This window comes from Meles meles, chromosome 16, assembly GCF_922984935.1.
Source record: "Meles meles chromosome 16, mMelMel3.1 paternal haplotype, whole genome shotgun sequence".
Lineage (NCBI taxonomy): Eukaryota > Metazoa > Chordata > Mammalia > Carnivora > Mustelidae > Meles > Meles meles.
In genome coordinates this window covers 68,727,049-68,745,932 of record NC_060081.1, presented here as the reverse complement: position 1 = coordinate 68,745,932, position 18,884 = coordinate 68,727,049, and the positions used below count along the sequence as shown (strand labels likewise).

General features: G+C 56.0%; 1 protein-coding gene across 2 annotated transcripts in view; it reads left to right on the top strand.

The window, feature by feature from the left end:
* The window catches only part of CDH22 (cadherin 22), a 121,094-nt gene that overhangs the window by 78,964 nt on the left and 23,246 nt on the right, over nt 1-18,884 (top strand). For both annotated transcript variants that reach the window (XM_045980174.1, XM_045980175.1), the window contains 3 exons: nt 3,308-3,475; nt 7,123-7,316; nt 9,808-10,061. In XM_045980174.1, the coding sequence (XP_045836130.1) occupies nt 3,308-3,475; nt 7,123-7,316; nt 9,808-10,061 (616 nt within the window). The remainder of the gene's footprint in view (nt 1-3,307; nt 3,476-7,122; nt 7,317-9,807; nt 10,062-18,884) is intronic.

The following is an 18,884-nucleotide window of genomic DNA, read 5'->3' as shown; positions in this document are numbered from 1 at the left end:
CTGCCACTGCTCCTATCAAGAGGTGGAGTCTAGGTGGGTGCCTGGCTGGCTGAGTTGATAGAGATTGGAGTCTATCTTTCAATGTCATGAGTTCAAACCTTATGTTGGGCATGGAGATTACTTAAAGAGAGAGAGCAAGAGAGAAGTGGAGTCTTAAATCTGGAGCAGAAATGATGTTTTGTTTTGTTTTTTAAAAGATTTTATTTATTTATTTGACAGAGAGAGAGAGATCACAAGTAGGCAGGGCAGCAGGCAGAGAGAGAGGGGGAAGCAGGCTCCCCGCTGAGCAGAGAGCCCGAGGCAGGGCTCGATCCCAGGACTCTGAGATCATGACCTGAGCCGAAGGCAGAGGCTTATCCCACTGAGCCACCCAGGCGCCCCCAGAAATGATGTTCTGCCAAGTCCCAGGTTAGGCCTTAAGAGACCTTGCAACCCTCACTCTTCTCTCCCACGACCACCATCTAAGGAAACGTGCCCCGCCTGCTGAAGACCAGACACGCTCTCCCTCACAGCCGGGACCACCTGCCAGACCTATGCGCCAGGCCCCGCTGGGCCTTCTGGCCAGCGGAGCCTCTAGGGAAATGTGGCTGCATGAGCGAGCCCAGGAGAGGGACAGTCCAGAGAACATGATTTCTCCATCAGATATCTACTGCTCTTTGACAAACTGCCCCCAAACACCGTGACTTAGCAACAGTTTTTTCTTGTCATAATCCTTTGGGTTGGTCGCACAGTTCTTTTTGCCAGGGTCACTCATGGGGCGACAGTCAGCTGGCAGGTCTGCTAGGATGGCAGGTGTGGCTGGGCCCCTCCCTCCGTGTGGCCGTCCATCTGGGGCTTTTTCTCAGCAGGGAGGTCTCGAGGCTCCAAGAGGACCGGCCCCGGCACACAAGGGCTTATCAAGCCTCTGCTTTTTGTCCTGCTTGCTGATGTCCCATTGGCCAAAGCAAGCTGCAGGGCCAAGGCCTGAATCAGTGTGAGAGGGGGTGACCCAAGATTGTGCCTAACCGCAGGTGTGCTCTATTGGGAGCTGTCTTCATCCCAGGTTATCAGTGGGTGTGATCCCAGGGCCGGGTCCGGAGGCAGCAGGGGCCCCCGGGTACCCACCTCCTAGTCTCCCAACAATGGCCCCTGATCGTCTACAAGGCTTCATGGCTAGTTGCCAAGTGAAAAGAGGTTAGTGGCCCTACTTCCCCCGGAGCTAGAAGTGGCAGTGACTGCAAGGAGGCAGCCCCATGAGCAGGGCTCCTCCCGCGCAGGGGTGGACCTCAGCCAGAGCCCTGCTCCAAGCCCCATTCACCAGCTTCTGGTGCACAAGCTCACAGACGCACGGTGGCCCCAAATCCCAGCATCGCCTCTACAGTCCGTGAGGTCCTGGAGGCCAAGGACATGTGCAAAGCTTAGGGATGCAGGAGGGGCTCCACTGGTTGGCTCCCTCCCAGCCCTTCTGACTGGTTCACTCAGGGAGCCCCCGTCTCTGGCCCGGTGCGCACTCCACCGTCTGTGGGCTTGTCTGCCCTCTCCTTTTCTCCCTCCACTGTCTTTCTTCCCCCTTTCCTGACCCTGGGCCTCCCCGTTGTCTGCGAGAAGGGCTGTTTATTCAGTCTCTATTGTTCCCTGCCTTCCTTTCTCCCCTCGGTTCTTTCTCTCAGTTCTTTCTTTCCTGGTTCATGGGTCTCCGGGTTTCTGGAGCTCTGTTCCCCTTTCTCACCATCCCCTCCTGAGTACGCATTTCTCTCTGGCTGGACCACTCCCCTCTCTCCTTCTCTCTTTCCCGGCTCTTTAGGTCTCCCTTGCTCTCTGTCCCCTCTCCAGGGCTGCAAATCCTCAGCTGACAGACCAGCAGAGGCCTGGCCCCAGCCCCAACGCCAGAAGGGTGCCCCGTTCACAGTCAGTGTTGGGGCAGCTCAAGGAGGGCCTGTTGTGCCCAGAACTGAGACTGGTGGGGAACACGCTGCTACTGGCAGCTGGTGGGTAGCGTTATCCCACCCAAAACGCCCCTAGTGCCGAGGTTGATCATTCCTGTTCTGTATGGAGGCACTGCTGTTGTCCCATTTTCCAGAGATGGAAACTGAGGTTCAGAGGAGGGGATTTGCTCAAGATCACATGGCTAAAAAAATGGTAGAGCTGGGATTTATCCCAACTTCATGGGCTTCCAAGACTCCTCCGTCCTTGCGAAGATCACCCTCAGGAAAGGAGGGGTAAGCGGGGAGCCCGTAGAGGGGTCTCAGAGGCCACCGATGGAGGGTCTGTGTGACTCTTCATTAGACAGACTACACATTTTCCATATCTCCATGTGATCCTACAAAAGCAGGGCCACTTCCTAGATGCCCTGCCTCCAGCTCCCGCAGCTACACACACAGATACGCACATACACGCACACACTGCAACCTCTCCCCTCATTCTAGCGCCTCTATTGGAGTCTGGGGGCTGTTTGGAGACATCAGGAGTCGGAGATTGGGTTTTATGGGGCGCATCATGGGGCTGCTGGTGCATGACTCCACCTGGCGTGCCAGCCCCGGGCACCACCTGTCACCACCTGGTACTCGGCAGGTTGGAGTGAGTGGCGGGGAGGCTCTGAATGCCTCATCGACTCTCCCCTCCACCTTGGTCTCCTACTGGCAGGGAGACAAGAACCTTGGCCTTCCGCTCGGCAGAATTAATCTTGTGGTCACCCCCGCCCCCCGTTCCTGCTGCCCCTGCCCCTCTTGCATCAACAGCTTGGAGGACTGTCTGATCAGTGATTAGCTGGTGCCTGGACAGAGAATCTAGGGCTGGGCCAGGGCCCGGGGACCCCAAGGGCTGGGGGCCGACTCCAACATGGAGAAGGGAGTGTGAAAATAAGTGTGCACTCAGCTGTGAATGTGCATGTGTGTGAGAGTTCATGTGTGTTCTTATGTATGTACTGTGTAAGTGTGCAAGCCATACCTAGTGTATGCATACAGGTGAGTGTGACTCCAGAGTGAGTGTGCATGGGTGTGGGTGTGAGTCTCGTTCACCATGTTAACACTCAAAGTCAAGATGCTGCTCCATGCCTGGCTCTGCTGAGAGCCACTGACAGAGAGAGGAAAGATCTCTCTGAGCAGGTATGAGTGTGCGTTATTGGTGTGCATCAGCATGCGTGAGTGTGCGTCAGAGTGCATGAGCGTGCATGGGACTGCTGAGCCTACATCCACATCGTACCCACACCCTTGTCTTTGACGTTCCCCTCCTGAACTTGCCTGAGGCTCGCCTCTGCTTGCAGAGAGGTCCGTGTGTCTGCTGGCAGCTTCGGGGGGAGATCCCTGGCCTCACTCTCACTCACCCACAGGTGTGATCCGGACGGCTGTGCCCGACCTTGACCGCGAGAGCCAGGAGCGCTATGAAGTGGTGATCCAGGCCACAGACATGGCGGGCCAGCTGGGTGGCCTCTCCGGCTCCACGACCGTCACCATCGTGGTCACTGATGTCAATGACAACCCACCCCGTTTCCCACAGAGTAAGTGGGGCCTTCCCAGAAGGCGAGGGACGCATCTGCGTCCATCTGGTAGACCCCCAGCTCCCCTTGCAGCAGGCTTCTGTGGCGGGGGTACCGTGGGCGTCCGTTCATCCTTCCAGCCGCCCACCGAGCTCATGCTTCCCTTTAGGTGTCCACCAAAGAGAGACTTGAATCTGTCTATCCACCCGAGTCACCCATTTCCCTCCAGTGCCCTCCTATTATGCTTCTTGCAGAGGAAGTCCTCAAAGTTGTCTGATTTTCCACACAGTCAAGTAACACGGTTACCGACCCACCCCTCACCTTGCTTCCTGCCATGGGGGAGCCCCCGTTTGTCCCACCTCCTCCAGCACCTCACTGACCCCCGCACACACCGCACTCCTGCCTAGTCCATGTGATCTGCCCCTGACCTAAGCTTGCAAAGGGAAGGGCTGGGGGCTGGGCAGGGGGAGACACAGAGATGTAGACAGAGGCTGTGACCAGACCCAGGCCAAGGCCCGCCCATGCTGCACGGAGAAGCGGGGTGGGGGCTGGAGTGACAGGTCTGTCCCCCGCCACCCCGATTAGCCTGGAGGGCAGGGTGCTGTGCTTCTGAGTTAGGAGGTCTTTCTACTCTCTGCCTCTCCTGGAATAACAGGGGACCGGGGCTGGTTCTCTGGCTGAGTCCCCCACCTCCCGGTCAGCCAGCCCCTCTGTCAGGCCTTGGGCCCAGAGCCGCGCCGGGGAAGCCGGGAAGCCGCCGAAGCTGGCAGAGACTAAATGCCGCAGGGAGCCAGGCTGATCCCTATCGGGGAGTCATTACTCGAGGTCTGCTGCTCTCACATTAGGCCCGCCACAGGGGACTGACCCCCGAGAGATAAGGGAATCCAATCCCTTAGCTGAGAGCGCACCGTCATCGGGGCCTAGCGCCTGAGCCCGGGCTCTGGGTGGGGTGGGCGGCACCCCCAGCCAGCTCTGTGTCGCCAGGGAGCCCGGGGCAGAGCCGGCCCCTACCTCCACGTGGAGTGGGGAGATTTGGGGCTCCATATGGAGGGGTGGGGCCCACCCGGGCTTCTGTCCAGTTGTGCGAGGCTCTGTGCCGGCTCTGAGGGGGAAGCAGTGGGGCAGAGCAGAGAAGAGGGACCCCGGGCCCCAGGAAGATTCTTGTCTATTCGTTCATTGATTCATTCCCTCTTTATCTTTAACATTTCTTTATTGTGAAATACGCACGCCAGTAGAAAGGTGGAAAGTAAAAATGTCCAGTTTGACAACTAATTATAAAGCGAACCTTCCTGGAGACCACACTCCTGGGCCTCAGCAGCCTCCACGTGCCTTTCCTGAGCCCGACCGCCCCCCACCTCCCCTCTCCCAGAGTTAACCATGATCCGCTATTGTGACCGCCGCCTCCTTGCCGTAGAGTCGGTTAACCAACATCTGCATCACCGAGCCCTATAGCTTAATTTCACCTGGTTGTTTACCCTTAGATGAGCAGACTCATACCATAGAACCTCTTTGTGTCTTGCTTTTTTTTTTCCTCTTAAAATTATGTTCGTGAAATCATCGGTTGTTGCTCGTTGCTGTAATGCGTTCATTTTCATGGCTGCACGGTGTCCATCGTTTATCCGTTCTGTGTTGATGGACGGTTGGTGTGTTTCCGGTTTGAAGGCTATGATGAAGGACACTGCTCTGAACGTTGCCGCACCTTGCGAACGTCTCCAAGTGCTGGTTTGCACGCATTTCTCCGGTGTATATACACACTGGAAGAGGATTGCCGGCTCACGGGATATACTCAGCATCAGCTTTACTAAACAAAAGCCCAGCTGTGCCCCCATGGGAAAAAAAATGCACGTGTCCATTGTAGCCCATCCTCACCAACACTTGCTATTGTCAGACTCTTTAATCTGTGTTAACCCAGTGAGCGTAGACCCATGGTCCTTTGCATTCATTCACTCCCTAGTCACTCACACATTTCATTTATGCGACAGTCTGGTGTTCTGCCAAGCTTGGAGAATGCCTGATGAATAAGAGATGTGGTTCCTGCCTTCCAGGAGCTCACACCAGGGACAGAGGAGACAGGAGAGAGCAGGGACAGAAGAAGCAGAAACTGATAGGTAAAGGCAGGAATCCTTAACAACGGGATAAGCTTGGTGGCCCTGGGGCACAAGACCGGAGCCCAGAGGTCAGTCTGAGAAGGCTCCCTGGAGGAGGGAATGTTCTGTGAGACTAAAGGAAAGATAGGAATTGAGGAGGGCACAGCAGAAAGGAGAATAAAGAGGGGAATGCCTAGAGATGAGGAATTATTAAGACCTCAGGCAGGCTGCAGCTGGGGTCAGGGAGAGGGAGGATGAGGTTGCAGATGTCAGCAGGGACCAGGCAGCAAACATCCTGTAGGGCAGGCCAGAAGGCTGGAGGGCTCCACCGCAGAGCAGCGGGAGCTATGGAAGGGAGTCCAGGCGGGGAGTGGCACAGTCCACGTGATTTGGAAAGAGCCCCTCTGGCTGCCGTGTGAGAATGATTCAGAGGCCACGGCTCCACAGAAGGGGTGTCCAGACCTTGGGGAATGCAAGAGGCACATCCAGAGCTCCACAGGCCCTGCGTCACCTGCACAGGCCCCTCGTGGAGCAAATCACCCTCATCTTGACCTCAGCTCTGGGAGAGGCGGGTACCATCTGTGTCTCATCTGACCTCATTCCCTCGCATTTCTGCTCTGTTTCTCCCCTCTAGCCACAATGGAAGTCTTGCCATTCTTCAAACATACCGGGCATCGCACTCACCCCAGAGCCTTTGCACCTGCTGTCCCTTCTGCCCGGAATGCTCTTTCCCACAAATCTGCTTGGCTTACTCTCTCACCTCCTTCAGGCTTTTGCAAAAATGTCATCTCCCCAGTGAGGCCTTTCTTGATTACCCGATCTAAAACCGCACACACACCCTCATCGGCTTTCCCCAGGCCCTTTCCCTTACTTTATTTTTCTCCAAAGTACCTATCACCATTTGATACACCACATGTTTTACTGATGTGATTGTTTGTTTCTTTCTCTGCCTGGTAAGAGGAAAGCCCTGTGAGAACTGGGATTTGGGTCTGTTTCTGCTTGTTGCTATGACCCCAGTGCCCAAACTGCACCTGGAACACCATAGGTGCTTAATAAATACATGGGAAGGAAGAAATCAATGTCATTAACATCAATAGCAGTAGGAAATTGACGCGAAGCCCCGCTCTTTTACCATAATTTGTTCCATTTATTGAGTAGCTACTATGAGCTAGGCACTGTACTAAGCACTTCCCACGCCTCTTTGTCTAAGTTAACTGGGATAATGACGGTGCCGCTAGGAAGGCACTATCCCATTCTACAGATGAGGAAACCAAGGCTCAGGATTACACAGCCAGGACTGACTCCAGGGCCTGAGACTTGATCACTTTGCTCCTCCGCACCCCTCCTGAGCAGACGGGGAAACCGAAGCCCCAGACACTGTAGGCGTTTTTCCTATCAGTCAGCAAATCAGCCCAGGGTCAGAATTTGGACCCTCCTCTCGGCACTGCCTGCTTAGGAGCCCCTTCCAGACACTGCCCTCCCGGGAACCCATCTGGGCCCCCCCTCTCATCTCTCCTAAAGGTGGTGGAAGTTGGGGTAGGGGCTGCCCCCCATCTCTGTTCACAGCTGTATCCCCTACAGAGATGTACCAGTTCAGCATTCAAGAGTCGGCCCCCATCGGCACAGCTGTGGGACGAGTGAAGGCTGAGGACTCAGACGTGGGTGAGAACACAGACATGACTTACCACCTCAAGGAAGAGAGCGGCAGCGGCGGCCATGCGTTCAAGGTCACCACAGACAGTGACACTCAGGAGGCCATCATCGTAGTGCAGAAGGTGCGGCTTCCCCAGGAGGTGGGGGGAGGGGGTGTGCAGACTCAGGGTGGCGGGGTTAGGGGGGCCTTAGAGCTGCCACACAGCCCTGATCTCTCTGGGGACCCAGGACCAACCTGGGGAAAACAGTGATGGTCTCAGTCTTATTTTACAAATGAGAAAATGAGGCACAAAGAAGATAAGTGGCACAGCTGGCTGTGAGAGCCCAGATGCAAACCAGGTTTGGATCCGGGCTCAGAATCATTGCGCTGTTCATGCCCTTCATGCTCATTTCCTTTCATCCTCACGCTTCCCTCTGAAGAGACATCAGTCCTTAAGCCCATTTTTACAAGTGAGAAAACAGAGGTACAGAGAGGGAAAAGGGCTTGCCCAAGATCACACCTGTAAGGGGCAGAGTCAGGATTTGAACCCCAGTCTGGTGACTCCAAGCTCTTTCCTTCCTGAGTTCAACAGCCCTCCTCCCCTACTGACTAGCCCAGGAACCAAAAGCTAAAAGAACAAACTCAGGGCTTCCTAGCGGAAGTGTATGGAGATCAAATGAGAAGCAAAATTCCAGGACTTGGTCGTGGGCTTGGCAACTCAACGCCACACAGGCCTCTGAGACCATCACCCCAGCCTTGCTCTCCCACAAGAGGTCAATCCCCTGGGCTGGCCTGCAAATGCTGGTCGGCCTTTGTACGCCTCCAGGCTGGTATGCTCACTCCCTGCCACTGTCCGGCTATTTCTCCTCCCATTCAGCCAGAACCTGTCACCATCAGCAGATCAGAATCTGCTCCCATCAGCCTGGGCCCTGCCTTCTGGGACCCACAGCAGCGTCTGCACTCCACAGCCCTTCATTCACTCAAGAAGCACATAATGACCTATTCTCTACCTGGCCTGGAGGGTTTGAAAAGAGCAAAGGCTCCCCGTTTCTTCAGCTACTCCCCAGAAGATTAAAATATAGTAGCTATTACTTATAGTAAACTGTATCCGAGGTACAAACTGCTCGTCATGTATTAACTTAATCAATCCCTACCACAACCCTCCGAGGTACTATTATTGCCCATTTTATAGATGAGAAAATTGAGGCCATGGCAATTCAACAATTCACATCCAAGGGCATGCATCTCCCAGAATACAGTAGGGCTACGAGCCTAGGCAGTCTGGCTCCAGAATCCACCCCTTTAAGTATTATTGGCTGTCAGTCTTCTGAGTTCCATTTGTCCTCTGGAAGATGAGCCCATTTCCCAGATGGGGCTCAGCATCCCAGGGCAGCAGAGTCAGGCCCCAAGCCCAGCCTCTGCATTTGCTCTTAATCCCCAGGCTGCCTGTAACCCCTCCCCTGTCCCAGGCACCACCCCCCAACACCCGGGCTCCAGCAGAGGCGCCAGAGGTGTCTCCGCGGAGGCGCAGAGCCCACGCCTGATTGATGACCTGGCTCCAGAGCCCATCGCTCACTCACGCCCGGCTCCGGCCTGCCTCCCTGCATCCTAATTTCCCAGGCAACAAGACGCAGGAAGGAGGAAGGAGGTGGCCGAGGTTTCTGCTGGAGAAGGTGGGGGCAGGAGGTTCTGAGAGAAAAGGTGGGGAGAGGTCTCTAGGCACAGGGCAGGTCCCCAGGAAGGTCACCCTTGTCACCCAGATAGCTCCCCCCATGCGACAAGAGGCGCCTAAGCCCCACCACTGCTATGTCCCTGGGCGTCCTCTTTAGAAGGCCGGAGCCAACACACAGCCTTGAAGCTCATTCATCAGAAGGTCACCCGTGAGCACTCCCTGATGAGAAGCAAGGCTCAGCACGGGTTTAGCCAGATTTCCAAGGAAAGCTCTCCGGCAGCCTGACTTAACAGGCTCAACTCAACATTCGTTGCTGCCACCTGCGGACCTGGAAAATGTCTCCTTAACCCATAGAGCCGAGGTCCAGAGAGGCTAAACTGATTGCCCATAGACACACAGCGAGTCAGCAGCAGTGGGCTTTTCTTGCCTGGGGTTGTTAAAGGCCAGGACTTGGGAGCAGCACTGCCTGGGCTTGAATCCTGCCTCTGCCTAACTGCTAAGTGACCTCAAGTTCCTCCCCTGCAAAAGGAGATAATCACAGTGCAGGCCTCTTAGGGGTGTTGTCAAATCAGATGAGTTAATGTATTTAAAGCACTGGCGCACACAGTATGTGTTCCGTGAATTAATAAATTCCTGAAATGCCCCAACATACTGTGCTTCCGGGGCGGGAAGTCAGATGCCAGATGTCAGGGTCCTTTATCCTGATGGGCTGTGTGACCCTTGGCAAGGCTGTCCCCCGCAGTCTCGCTTCATCCAGGAAGGGCTGGTCTGGGTCTCCCAACAGCCGGTTTCCTAATGCAGCCCACCACTCCCCGTGGCACCCCCCCCCAACTCCGGACACGCAGAGTCATCGTGACCTTGGGCCGGCCCCGCCCCCTCTGGGCCCACCTCCCTGACGGTCTCTTTAGGCACAGAGCCCGCCGCCTGGCCCACTCACCCGCCTTCCGCTTCCTCCCCGCAGCGCCTGGACTTTGAGTCCCAGCCGGTGCACACCGTGGTCCTGGAAGCCCTCAACAAGTTCGTGGATCCCCGCTTCGCTGACCTGGGCACGTTCCGCGACCAGGCGATCGTGCGCGTGGCCGTGACCGACGTGGACGAGCCCCCCGAGTTCCGGCCACCCTCCGGCCTCCTGGAGGTGCAGGAGGACGCGCAGGTGGGCTCCCTGGTCGGCGTGGTGACGGCGCGGGACCCCGACGCCGCCAACCGGCCCGTCCGGTGAGACCCCCGCCCGGGGCCACGCCTGCTGCCTGCTCTCCCGCCACCGCCCCGAGGACGGACTGCGGGCAGAGGGGGAGGGGCGGGGGGGCGGAGAAGGGGGATGTGGACGCAGAGATGCAGCTCAGAGACAAAGGAAACAGATTGAGAATGATCACAGAGTCAGGGGACTCGGGGCAAGGAGGGAGATCCAGGTTTGGCAGACACCGCAGAGTGAACCCGACTCGCCCCCGGTCCTCCTCTCTGTCCACGGTGGCTCACTCCCTCGGTGCCCATGGCCTGTCCATCCACAAGCCTGAGACCCCCGATTCCACCCTCTTGCCCACCCTGCGGTCTCAGCGGCTCCCCGTGGCTCCCTCAGGCACCCAAAACTCACCACGTTCAGAACCGAGCTCCAGGTCCCTCCACCAAAAACAAAGGACCCCAGCCTTCCAGTGGTTAAAGTCAAAAATGTTGGAGACACCCGGCCTCCTGTCTCACACCTCCCTCCAGCCCATCAGCGAATCCAACCACTTTCTCCACCTGCGCTGCTATCCCCTGGCCCAGGCCCCCATTTTCTCTTACCCGGATCTGGACCAGATCCCCGCACTCCCCCACTACCCCCCATGGTCTCCCTGCTTCTGCCCTGCCCCTCTTTAATTTAGAACTGCCTCTGGGCCAGACTGATCCTGTCGAAATGGAAATCATTTCTGGGCTTTCCTCTGCCCAGAGGCACCCATCTGGCTCAGAATAAAAGACCAAGCTCTCACAATGCCCCTCAGACCCGTGAGATCTGGCCTCCCTGTAGGCGTTCAGACCATTCCTCCCAAGGCCCTCCTTCCTAGTTCACACAGCTCAGCCACCCTGGCCTCCTCACTGCTCTGCAAATAAACCAGGCTCACTCCACCTCAGAGCCTTTGCAACTGCTGATCCCTCTGCCTAGAACGTCCCCCCCCCCCCTTAAGATCCCCACTATTGGTCCACTCGCTTCCTCCAGGCCTTTGCTCAAGAGTCACCTTCTCAGGGAGGCCTTTCCTGATCACTCTTTCTAAAATTTCAACCCCACCCCAACCCCCATCCCCAACACTTCACGTTCCCTTTCTGCATGTTTCTCCCTCCTCAGTAGCCTTCGTCATCATCTAACATGCTACCTAGTTTTCTGGCTCTGTGTGTGTCTCTCCTGCTACAAGATAAGCTCCGTGAGGGTAGGGAGTTCCGTGTGCTCAACGCTCTACCCTCAGGGCCAACCCGAGGCCTGCACTCAGTGGGCACTCGCTGACTGCCCTGGTGAGCGAATGAAACATAAAAAGCAGAAAAAAACTGAGAAAAGAGAGAGACAGAGGCTCAGGAGCCTGGGAAGAGACCCACAGTAAAAGGAGGAGGTCAGATAGAGGGGGGAGCCGGTGGGAAGACCATGAGAGGAACTAAAAGAGGCAGAGGACCTGCCTGACCATGGAGAAACAGGAGATCTGCTGAGGAAGCCAGAAAGGGAAAGATAGGGAGAGACAGGGGCGAGCAGGGAGGGAGGCAGGTGGGTGGAGGGGAGGGGGTGCTGCAGTTCTGTCGGTGTTTCTGGAAGGGTTTGGGAAGTCCCTGACTGTGGCTCAAGTTGGAAGAAGGTCAGGTAGAAGAGACTGGAAGAAAGGTTGTAGCAGAAATAATCCAGAGGAGGCCAGGGAGTGGGGGAGGGCCGTTTTTGGACAGACCAGAAGGAGATTCCCGAGCTCCCTGCTTCCTCCCTGAAACCCCTGTACAGAATCAGTAAGTAATCCCTGAACCAACTATTTGCCAATCTCTGTGCAGAGCATTGAAGAGAGGGAGAGGGGAAGCTAATTTGAGGATCTCTGCATTACATGATTCCAAATGGGAAACATTCCCCTCATTATCTATGTGAATGGTTCTCTGGGTTGTGCAGTGCACAGCCTGTGCCATCCTACATGGCAGCCCTGGGTGACGACAGAGAGATGCCATCCTGCCTAACTGCCTGTGGGCTCCCAGATTGGGAAATACCCTCAGGAGTCTTCAAAGACTTCCTGGAGGAGGCAGGAAATGAACTGAGTTGGTATGGTCAGGTGTATGGTCAGGTGTAAATACGAGGTGAAGGGCATTCTAGGCAGAGGAACAGCTTGTGCGGACATATGGAGGCAGAGGTAGATGTGCCGGAGAAGAGCAGATCGTGAGGGCTACAGTGGACTGAGGGAGATGAGGCAATGAAAGTGAGGTCTGGTAGGCCTTAAGGGCAGGCTGAGGAGCTCAGACTCAGGCCAGAGGGCCAGAGGACAGGGGTTGCCTCTGCCTTCCTCACTGCCAAAACTGTCCTGCTTCCTCTGGGCTCCTCTGCTGCCCTTCCACTCAGGCTGTCCGTTGGTCTGGTCTGCCGGCAGCCCCCTAGCCTCCAGCTGTGCCACGAACCTCTCTCCCTCCAGGAAGGGATTATCACCCTTGTGTGTGAGGAAACAGAGGCCCAGGGAGGGGAGGAGGCATTCCTGGGCTCCCCCCCCAACCCGGAGTTGAGAGCCAAGAGTAGGAGCTGAGTCCTCACCTCCCGGGTTAGTGCTCCTGCGTGCACTCCCCTCCCCTGCACTGCCGCTCTCACACCCCCTCTCAGTCTTCTCCCTCCTCCCTCCGCTGGTTTCCCTTCCCTCCGGCTTTTATCTGCACTGAAAGGGCCAACTTTGAAACCAGCTTCTCACCTTCTTTCATCTCTCTTTGCCGGCCCTTTCCCTGGGGCTCCTCAGACAGGGGAGGCGGTGAGGAGCCTGAGACAGCTCCAATTTAACACCACAAACATTTACCCAACTCCTTCTCCTGTGTGCCAAGCCAGGCCCAGGGACGCAGGCGATGACTCAGCGGAGGGCAGGGCTGGGGATGAGCGCCCTCTCTGCAGGGGACAGACATGGAAACAGGAGGCCAGTGAGGGGCCACTGAGAGACTAAAGGGCTCCTCCCAGGGCACATGTGGTACCCAGAGCCCAGCTGGCTTCCTCAGCTTCTCAGTCCTCAGGGTCGTGGACTCAGTCAGTGCCTACACATTAAGTCAAGGGGGAACCAGTGGTACTAAGACCTTGTCCCTGCCCACAGAGAGTTTGCCTTCTCCCAGGGGTAGATAGTCATCGAGTCATAAAACATTTGTTCACACCAGTCAGGAAATAATTGCTGATAAGAGCCACGAAGGAGTTAAGCAGGGTGATAGGATAAGGAGGATTGGGACAACAGGGGCTACTGTGGATGGAGTCGTCCAGGAGTTGGCAGATGAGCTGAGATCAGAATGATAAAATGAGAGCCAGCCTGCAAAGATGTGAGGAAGAGCATTCCAGGTGGAGGGAACAGCAAGTGCAAAGGTCCTGGGGCAGAGGCAGCTTGGAGTGTTCCTGGAGATGAAGACAGTAAGTGGTATCCTGGGAGATTTTACCTAACACACTAGGCACCTGCGGAACACAGAGATGCAGATACACAGAGCGGGTTTTTCTGAGTTCCTGCACTGGGAGATTGGAAAGTACCTCATCTTGTTGCCTTTCCCCCTCAGGGGGTAACATAGCAGTTTACAGATGAAGAAACTGAGGGTCAGAGAGAAGTGACTCTCCCAGTATCATTCAGCTTGAAGAGGGTAGGAGTGATTTAACCCACGATTGTCTGCTTCCTGAGTTCAGCCTCCTGGAATGTTATCCCAGCTTCTTACCCTCTCTGTGGTTAGGTGTCCTCCCCAGTGCATAAGGCATGGAGATGAATCAGACATAGGCCAACATGAAGGCTAGGCCCCCATGTGAAGGCCTCTAGTGACAGATCTAAGTTTGACTGGTCTTGGGCTGAGGGCCGGGTCTTGAGGACTACAGAGCTCCATGGAGGGGCAAGTGCTCAGGGCACAGGAACAAGCCCAGTCTTCCCAGGTGACCCCCGAGCAAGGCTGAAGAGGTGAGGTTGGCAAGGGAGACGATGTTCTTGGTTGGAGTGAGGGTGAGGGCCGGGAAGCAGGAACAGAGTCGCAGATCCGGGAGGTTAAGTTCAGCGGCAGTGTGATCAGCTGGGTGAGCTCATGTCAAGGTGGGCAGAGATGAGGACAGAGGGGCACTTGGGCCAGCCTGGGAAGGACCCTGAATGTCAAGTGGAGAAGCGGGACTCCATGCTTCAAAGGGAAACCTTGGAAGCTTTGGAGGGAGGGAGGAGAGTGCTCAGAGGGCCTCAGACGGGCCCATCTCTGGGTTAGGCAGCCTTGCAGAGAGTCAGGCCCTTGATCAGCCCAGCATAGTCCTCCCTACACCCTGGTGAGCCTTCTTCAAACATCAAAACCAGCAAAGCCCACACTGGACCAGAGGGAACATATCCTCATTTCCTGCCAGCACTCCACAGTGGGGTGCATCAGAAAGTATGGGGGTTCTGGAATCAAAGAAGACCTAGGTCAGAATCCCAGCTCAGTTGTTGAACTGTGGGAAGATCATGGGACCTACAGCAAGCCTCAGTTTTCCCATCTCTATAATGGGCATCATGATAGTACCTGCCTCATTCATTTATTCAAAAATTAGGTATTAAATGTCTACTGTGTTCTACTAAGATCTGCACTCGGTGCTCCCAGGGTTGGAGGGAGGCTTGTTTGGCACATGGTTCGGCACATAGGCCCTCAGGAAATGGACGTTAAACATGTTCCTTTGTGGCCTGGACCCCCATTTCTACCCTTCAATCTGCAGCCTGTATTAATCACATACAAATTCCCAGGCATTGTGTTTGGGCTTTGAGTATGTGTCTTAAGGTTGGGGAGTGGGGGGGAGTACGTGAGAAAGAATCACAGATGGGGTAGAGTCAGCAGAGAGGAATCCCCGGTGAGGGGGGGCTGGGGGACGGGGAGCCCCTTCTGCATCTGAAGAGACTCTCCTTCTAGTAGCTCAGGTGGGTGCTGCATCATCCAGCCTTCGAGGCACATACGTACATGAACCCGCCCCCGGGGAGCCTGGGAGGGCGGCACACACGGGAGCGTGTTGCCTCCCGTCTCTGTCGTGCCCGTGTGCACACTGTATGCACAGATGTACATGGACAGAAACCACATAGTGTACGCCCAGGCCAGGAAGCAGGATCCTCCCCACATCCCCCACCCTGACCTTGACAATGGCAGCACTTTGTGCCCTTGGAGTGTGTGCGAGTGTCTGCAGGTGTGCCTGGCTGGCCCTCAGGCTGGTGCCCGTAGACAAGGCCCCGCACAGACACGGGCGTCCACTCACCAGCCCTTTTGACCCAGGGCAAGGACCCTTGCTTCTCTTAGCCCAGTTTCCTCCTCTGTGAAATGGGGGTGATAATAGTGCCTGCAAAGATGGGAGGAGCTCATGCACGGAAAGGCCTCCTGCAGGCCTGGCACAAAGTCTTGCCCGGCAAAAATCATAGGAGCTAATCCACTGGTCATGTGGCAGGCTCCCAGCACCGCTAGAAGTGTTCCACTGATATCTACTTGCCCAGCCCTCACAGCTGCTCAGTAAGGTAGACATTGTTATTGTCTCTATTTTTAAGCAGAGGAAACCAAAGAACAGAGAGGTCAAGTGATTTACCCGAGGCCACACAGCTAGGTTTCAAACCTAGGCAGATGGGCACCTGATCTGCGCTCCTGACCACCATTCCAGGGCCTCCCTTGCAAGTGTGCACAGACATGCACACACACGCACCACACACTAGCTGACACCCACCCACACTCTCTCTCTGCCCTCCTCCCCCCACACCTGCTCCGGTTCCCCTCCCTGCCATCCAGTCCTGCTGACTGAACGAGGAATGGAACATTCTAGACCCACAGCTGCCCCCCACCCTTCCCAGCCTGCTGGAGATACTCCGAGGTCCACTTTCCCTACATAGGGCCTCCCAGCCCCCACCCCCCCACCCCGGGCACACGGACCACATACCTGCTGGAGGGACTCCTGTGTCCCCCTAACCAGACATTCTGCATAATAATTAGAATAACAATTGTTGTCTCTCCTGGAGTAATTTTCCTGGAGCTCAGCTAGGCACCTTATCCCCCTGCTAGGCATTTAATCCTCCCAGCAACTTGCAAGGTAGGATTATCATCTCCATTTTGCTCAAAATTAAAGTTCAAAGATTGAAGTGACTTGGGGGGGACATTGTGGACTTGGATCCACACCCAGGGCTAAGCAGCTGCCTCTCGAGCCTCAGCTTTTCCAACAGCAAAGCAGCATCTCACACACACACAGGCGCACACACGCACACACACACACACACACACACTTTCCACCCACAACACCAACCAGACACACAACTCCTGCACCTACACATGAGGTCCCTAACCCTCGCCTCCGCCACCCCCCCATTTTTGCCAGGCCCCACTCCTTGCTTCATGCCACACCCCTCCATCCCTCCCTCCCACTCACTGGCTGGCTTCCTGAGCTGGAACAAAACCACCTGAGCTCAGCCAGCCACACTGACCTGCAGCCCCAAGTCTTTTGCTGGTTAATGGCAGGTCCCTGCAGCCCGCCCCACGGCCTTGGGAACAGCTGCCTCCACTTAGACTCAGCGCCCGCCCCCCGCCCCCCTCCAGGAGGGAACAAAAGAGAAAACCGGGAGGAGAGAAAAAAGGAGGGAGTTCTAGGCAGGAACAGGAGAAGCAAGAAGGTGGTAGGCTTCCTCCCACAAACCCTGTCTCATGCCCCAGCCTTGACCCAGCGATCAGGAGCCCAGGCTATGTCAGACCCTGGCCCTCTCCTGGACTCTCTTCCTGCACTGGTAGAATCAGGAGGTTCCTTCCAACCAAGAGCTGACACTTGGAGTCTGGTTCTACCTCCTTTGGACCCAAACATCTGACAGGCCCAGGCTGAGGGCAAAGGAGACCTGAGCCTCCATGTTTTGCAGCTTTGGGTGGTTCGATGAGCTAAAAAAGAACTCGGGGCAGAGAGTCCCAAATTTGGGTACAAATTCCAATTCTGTGACAGTTCCTGTGCAATTTTGAGCACGGTCATCACTAGCCCTCATGGCATCTTCGCATAAATCAGGAAAAGATCCCTTTTTGAGAAGATCCTCCCTAGGACACCTGGCAAGCTGAACACTGGGTAGACTTTAACCCCATTTCACCCTTCAGCCTGATACCTTTGTGTAGGATACAGCCTGCTCAACCATACTTGGCCGTCCTAAGCTTGGCAAGTTTCCTTTCTGAGCCTCAATGTCTTCATCTGCAAAATGGGAGATCCCATCAGCTTCACAGGATGCCAGGCAGGGACCTCATGTGTCTCGTTTGCCCTTTTATCCCCAGGACCTAGCACAAGGCAGTACAGAGAAGGCACTGAGTTAATGTCTAGGCATGAAGGAGTGCACGGAAGGATGGCTAAAGGAAAAGCAGGCTGTAACTATTAAGTGCTGTGCTAGTGGAAGGAAGTATCATCTTGGGTCTGAAGCCCCCCATACACTTTCACCCAGGTCAGGAGGACCCAGGTTGGTTAGGGACAAGGGGGAGGTGGGCTTAGCAGCTTAGGGACAGGGAGGAGAGTTGATGGGGGTTCAGGAGACTGGCTGTAATGCCCGCTATCCCCATACATACAACCTTTTCCACCCCTATAACTATGAAAAGAATAAAGGATATCACCTGTGCCCATGCCCAGACTCATGCATTAGTTCCTCTAACCCACACCAGGATGAGCGAGTATAGAGCACCCCCTTTTCCAGATAAGCAGAGGGAGGCCAGGGAGGTCCAGTGACTTGCCCAAGGTTACACAGGTAGACTAAGTAGCCTAGAATTCAAGCGCAGCTCTGACTACTCTCCAGATGCGGACAGTCCCACTGGGTGTCATTATTCCCATTCAATAGATGGGGAAACTGAGACCTGGGGAAGTTGTAATGCCGCTAAGCCCCACTATAGGGTCACTTCGGGGCTTTGCGCCTCCAGCAGGGCGCGTTTCTGGTGCCCTCTCCTCCCTGGGCCTGTTTCCCCCTCTAGGAGATGGGGAAAGGGTCCCTTTCCTCCCTGTGGGAGGGGCCGGGTGGATCAGGCTGAGCTCGGCCCCGCCAAGCTTCTTTGTCCTCGCCGCACAATGCGCCCTTGCTTGGCATTCGAGGCCTTTGTGGGCAGTGCGGCCTGGCGGCGCCCCCCGCCCGCGTTATCAGCGCAGGGAAGCGGAGGTCCGAGCTGGCGGGGCCTCTCTGGGCCGCCGCCCGAGACATGTGTTGGACACGGGCCTTTCAGGCCTGGAGCCGCCGCACAAAGGCCCGGGAAGAAGGCGGAACAAAGGGCTTTTTCACGCGGCAACTGAAAAGCCGCAGATTAGCTCGTGCGTGCTGCGCAGGCGGAGAGGGGCCGCCGGCCATCCCCCTCAACCCCTACACCCCGCACTCGCTCAGCCCGTGTGCCGGGGCTGGGGCCTCCACGCCGGACCCCCTCTCTCCTGCTTAGAATTCCTCTCGGCCCCCACCCCACCCCCACCCCTGACAAGTCCAAGCCCTGAATTCCGCGCCCCGCGGGTACGGATGCCCGCCTGCTTCTCTGTTCTACGTTTGCCATTCTCTCAATAATCCCTACCCGCCATTCTCTGAATGGTTCTTTGCACCTGTTCCCATGCACCCGCCCACCCGTGCCAGTCCGGTCCCCTTCCCAAGCCCAGTTCTAGGGTCAGCTCTTAGGGAAAGGTAAGAATCGAATATACAGTGAGTGCTAGCTAGCTCTGTGCCAGGGACTTCGCCCACTTCCAGCCTCACAACTGTGGGGTGCAAATAATTAGCCCCATTTCCCAGCTGAGGAAACCGAGGCCAGGGAAGGTGGAGGGTGGCCCGGGGTCACACAGCAGGTGCCGGTGCAGCAGAGAGACAAACCCAGATCCCTTTCCATCCCTTCTCTTTTGGAAAGGGCTTCTCTGCTCCTGGTGTCCCCCAG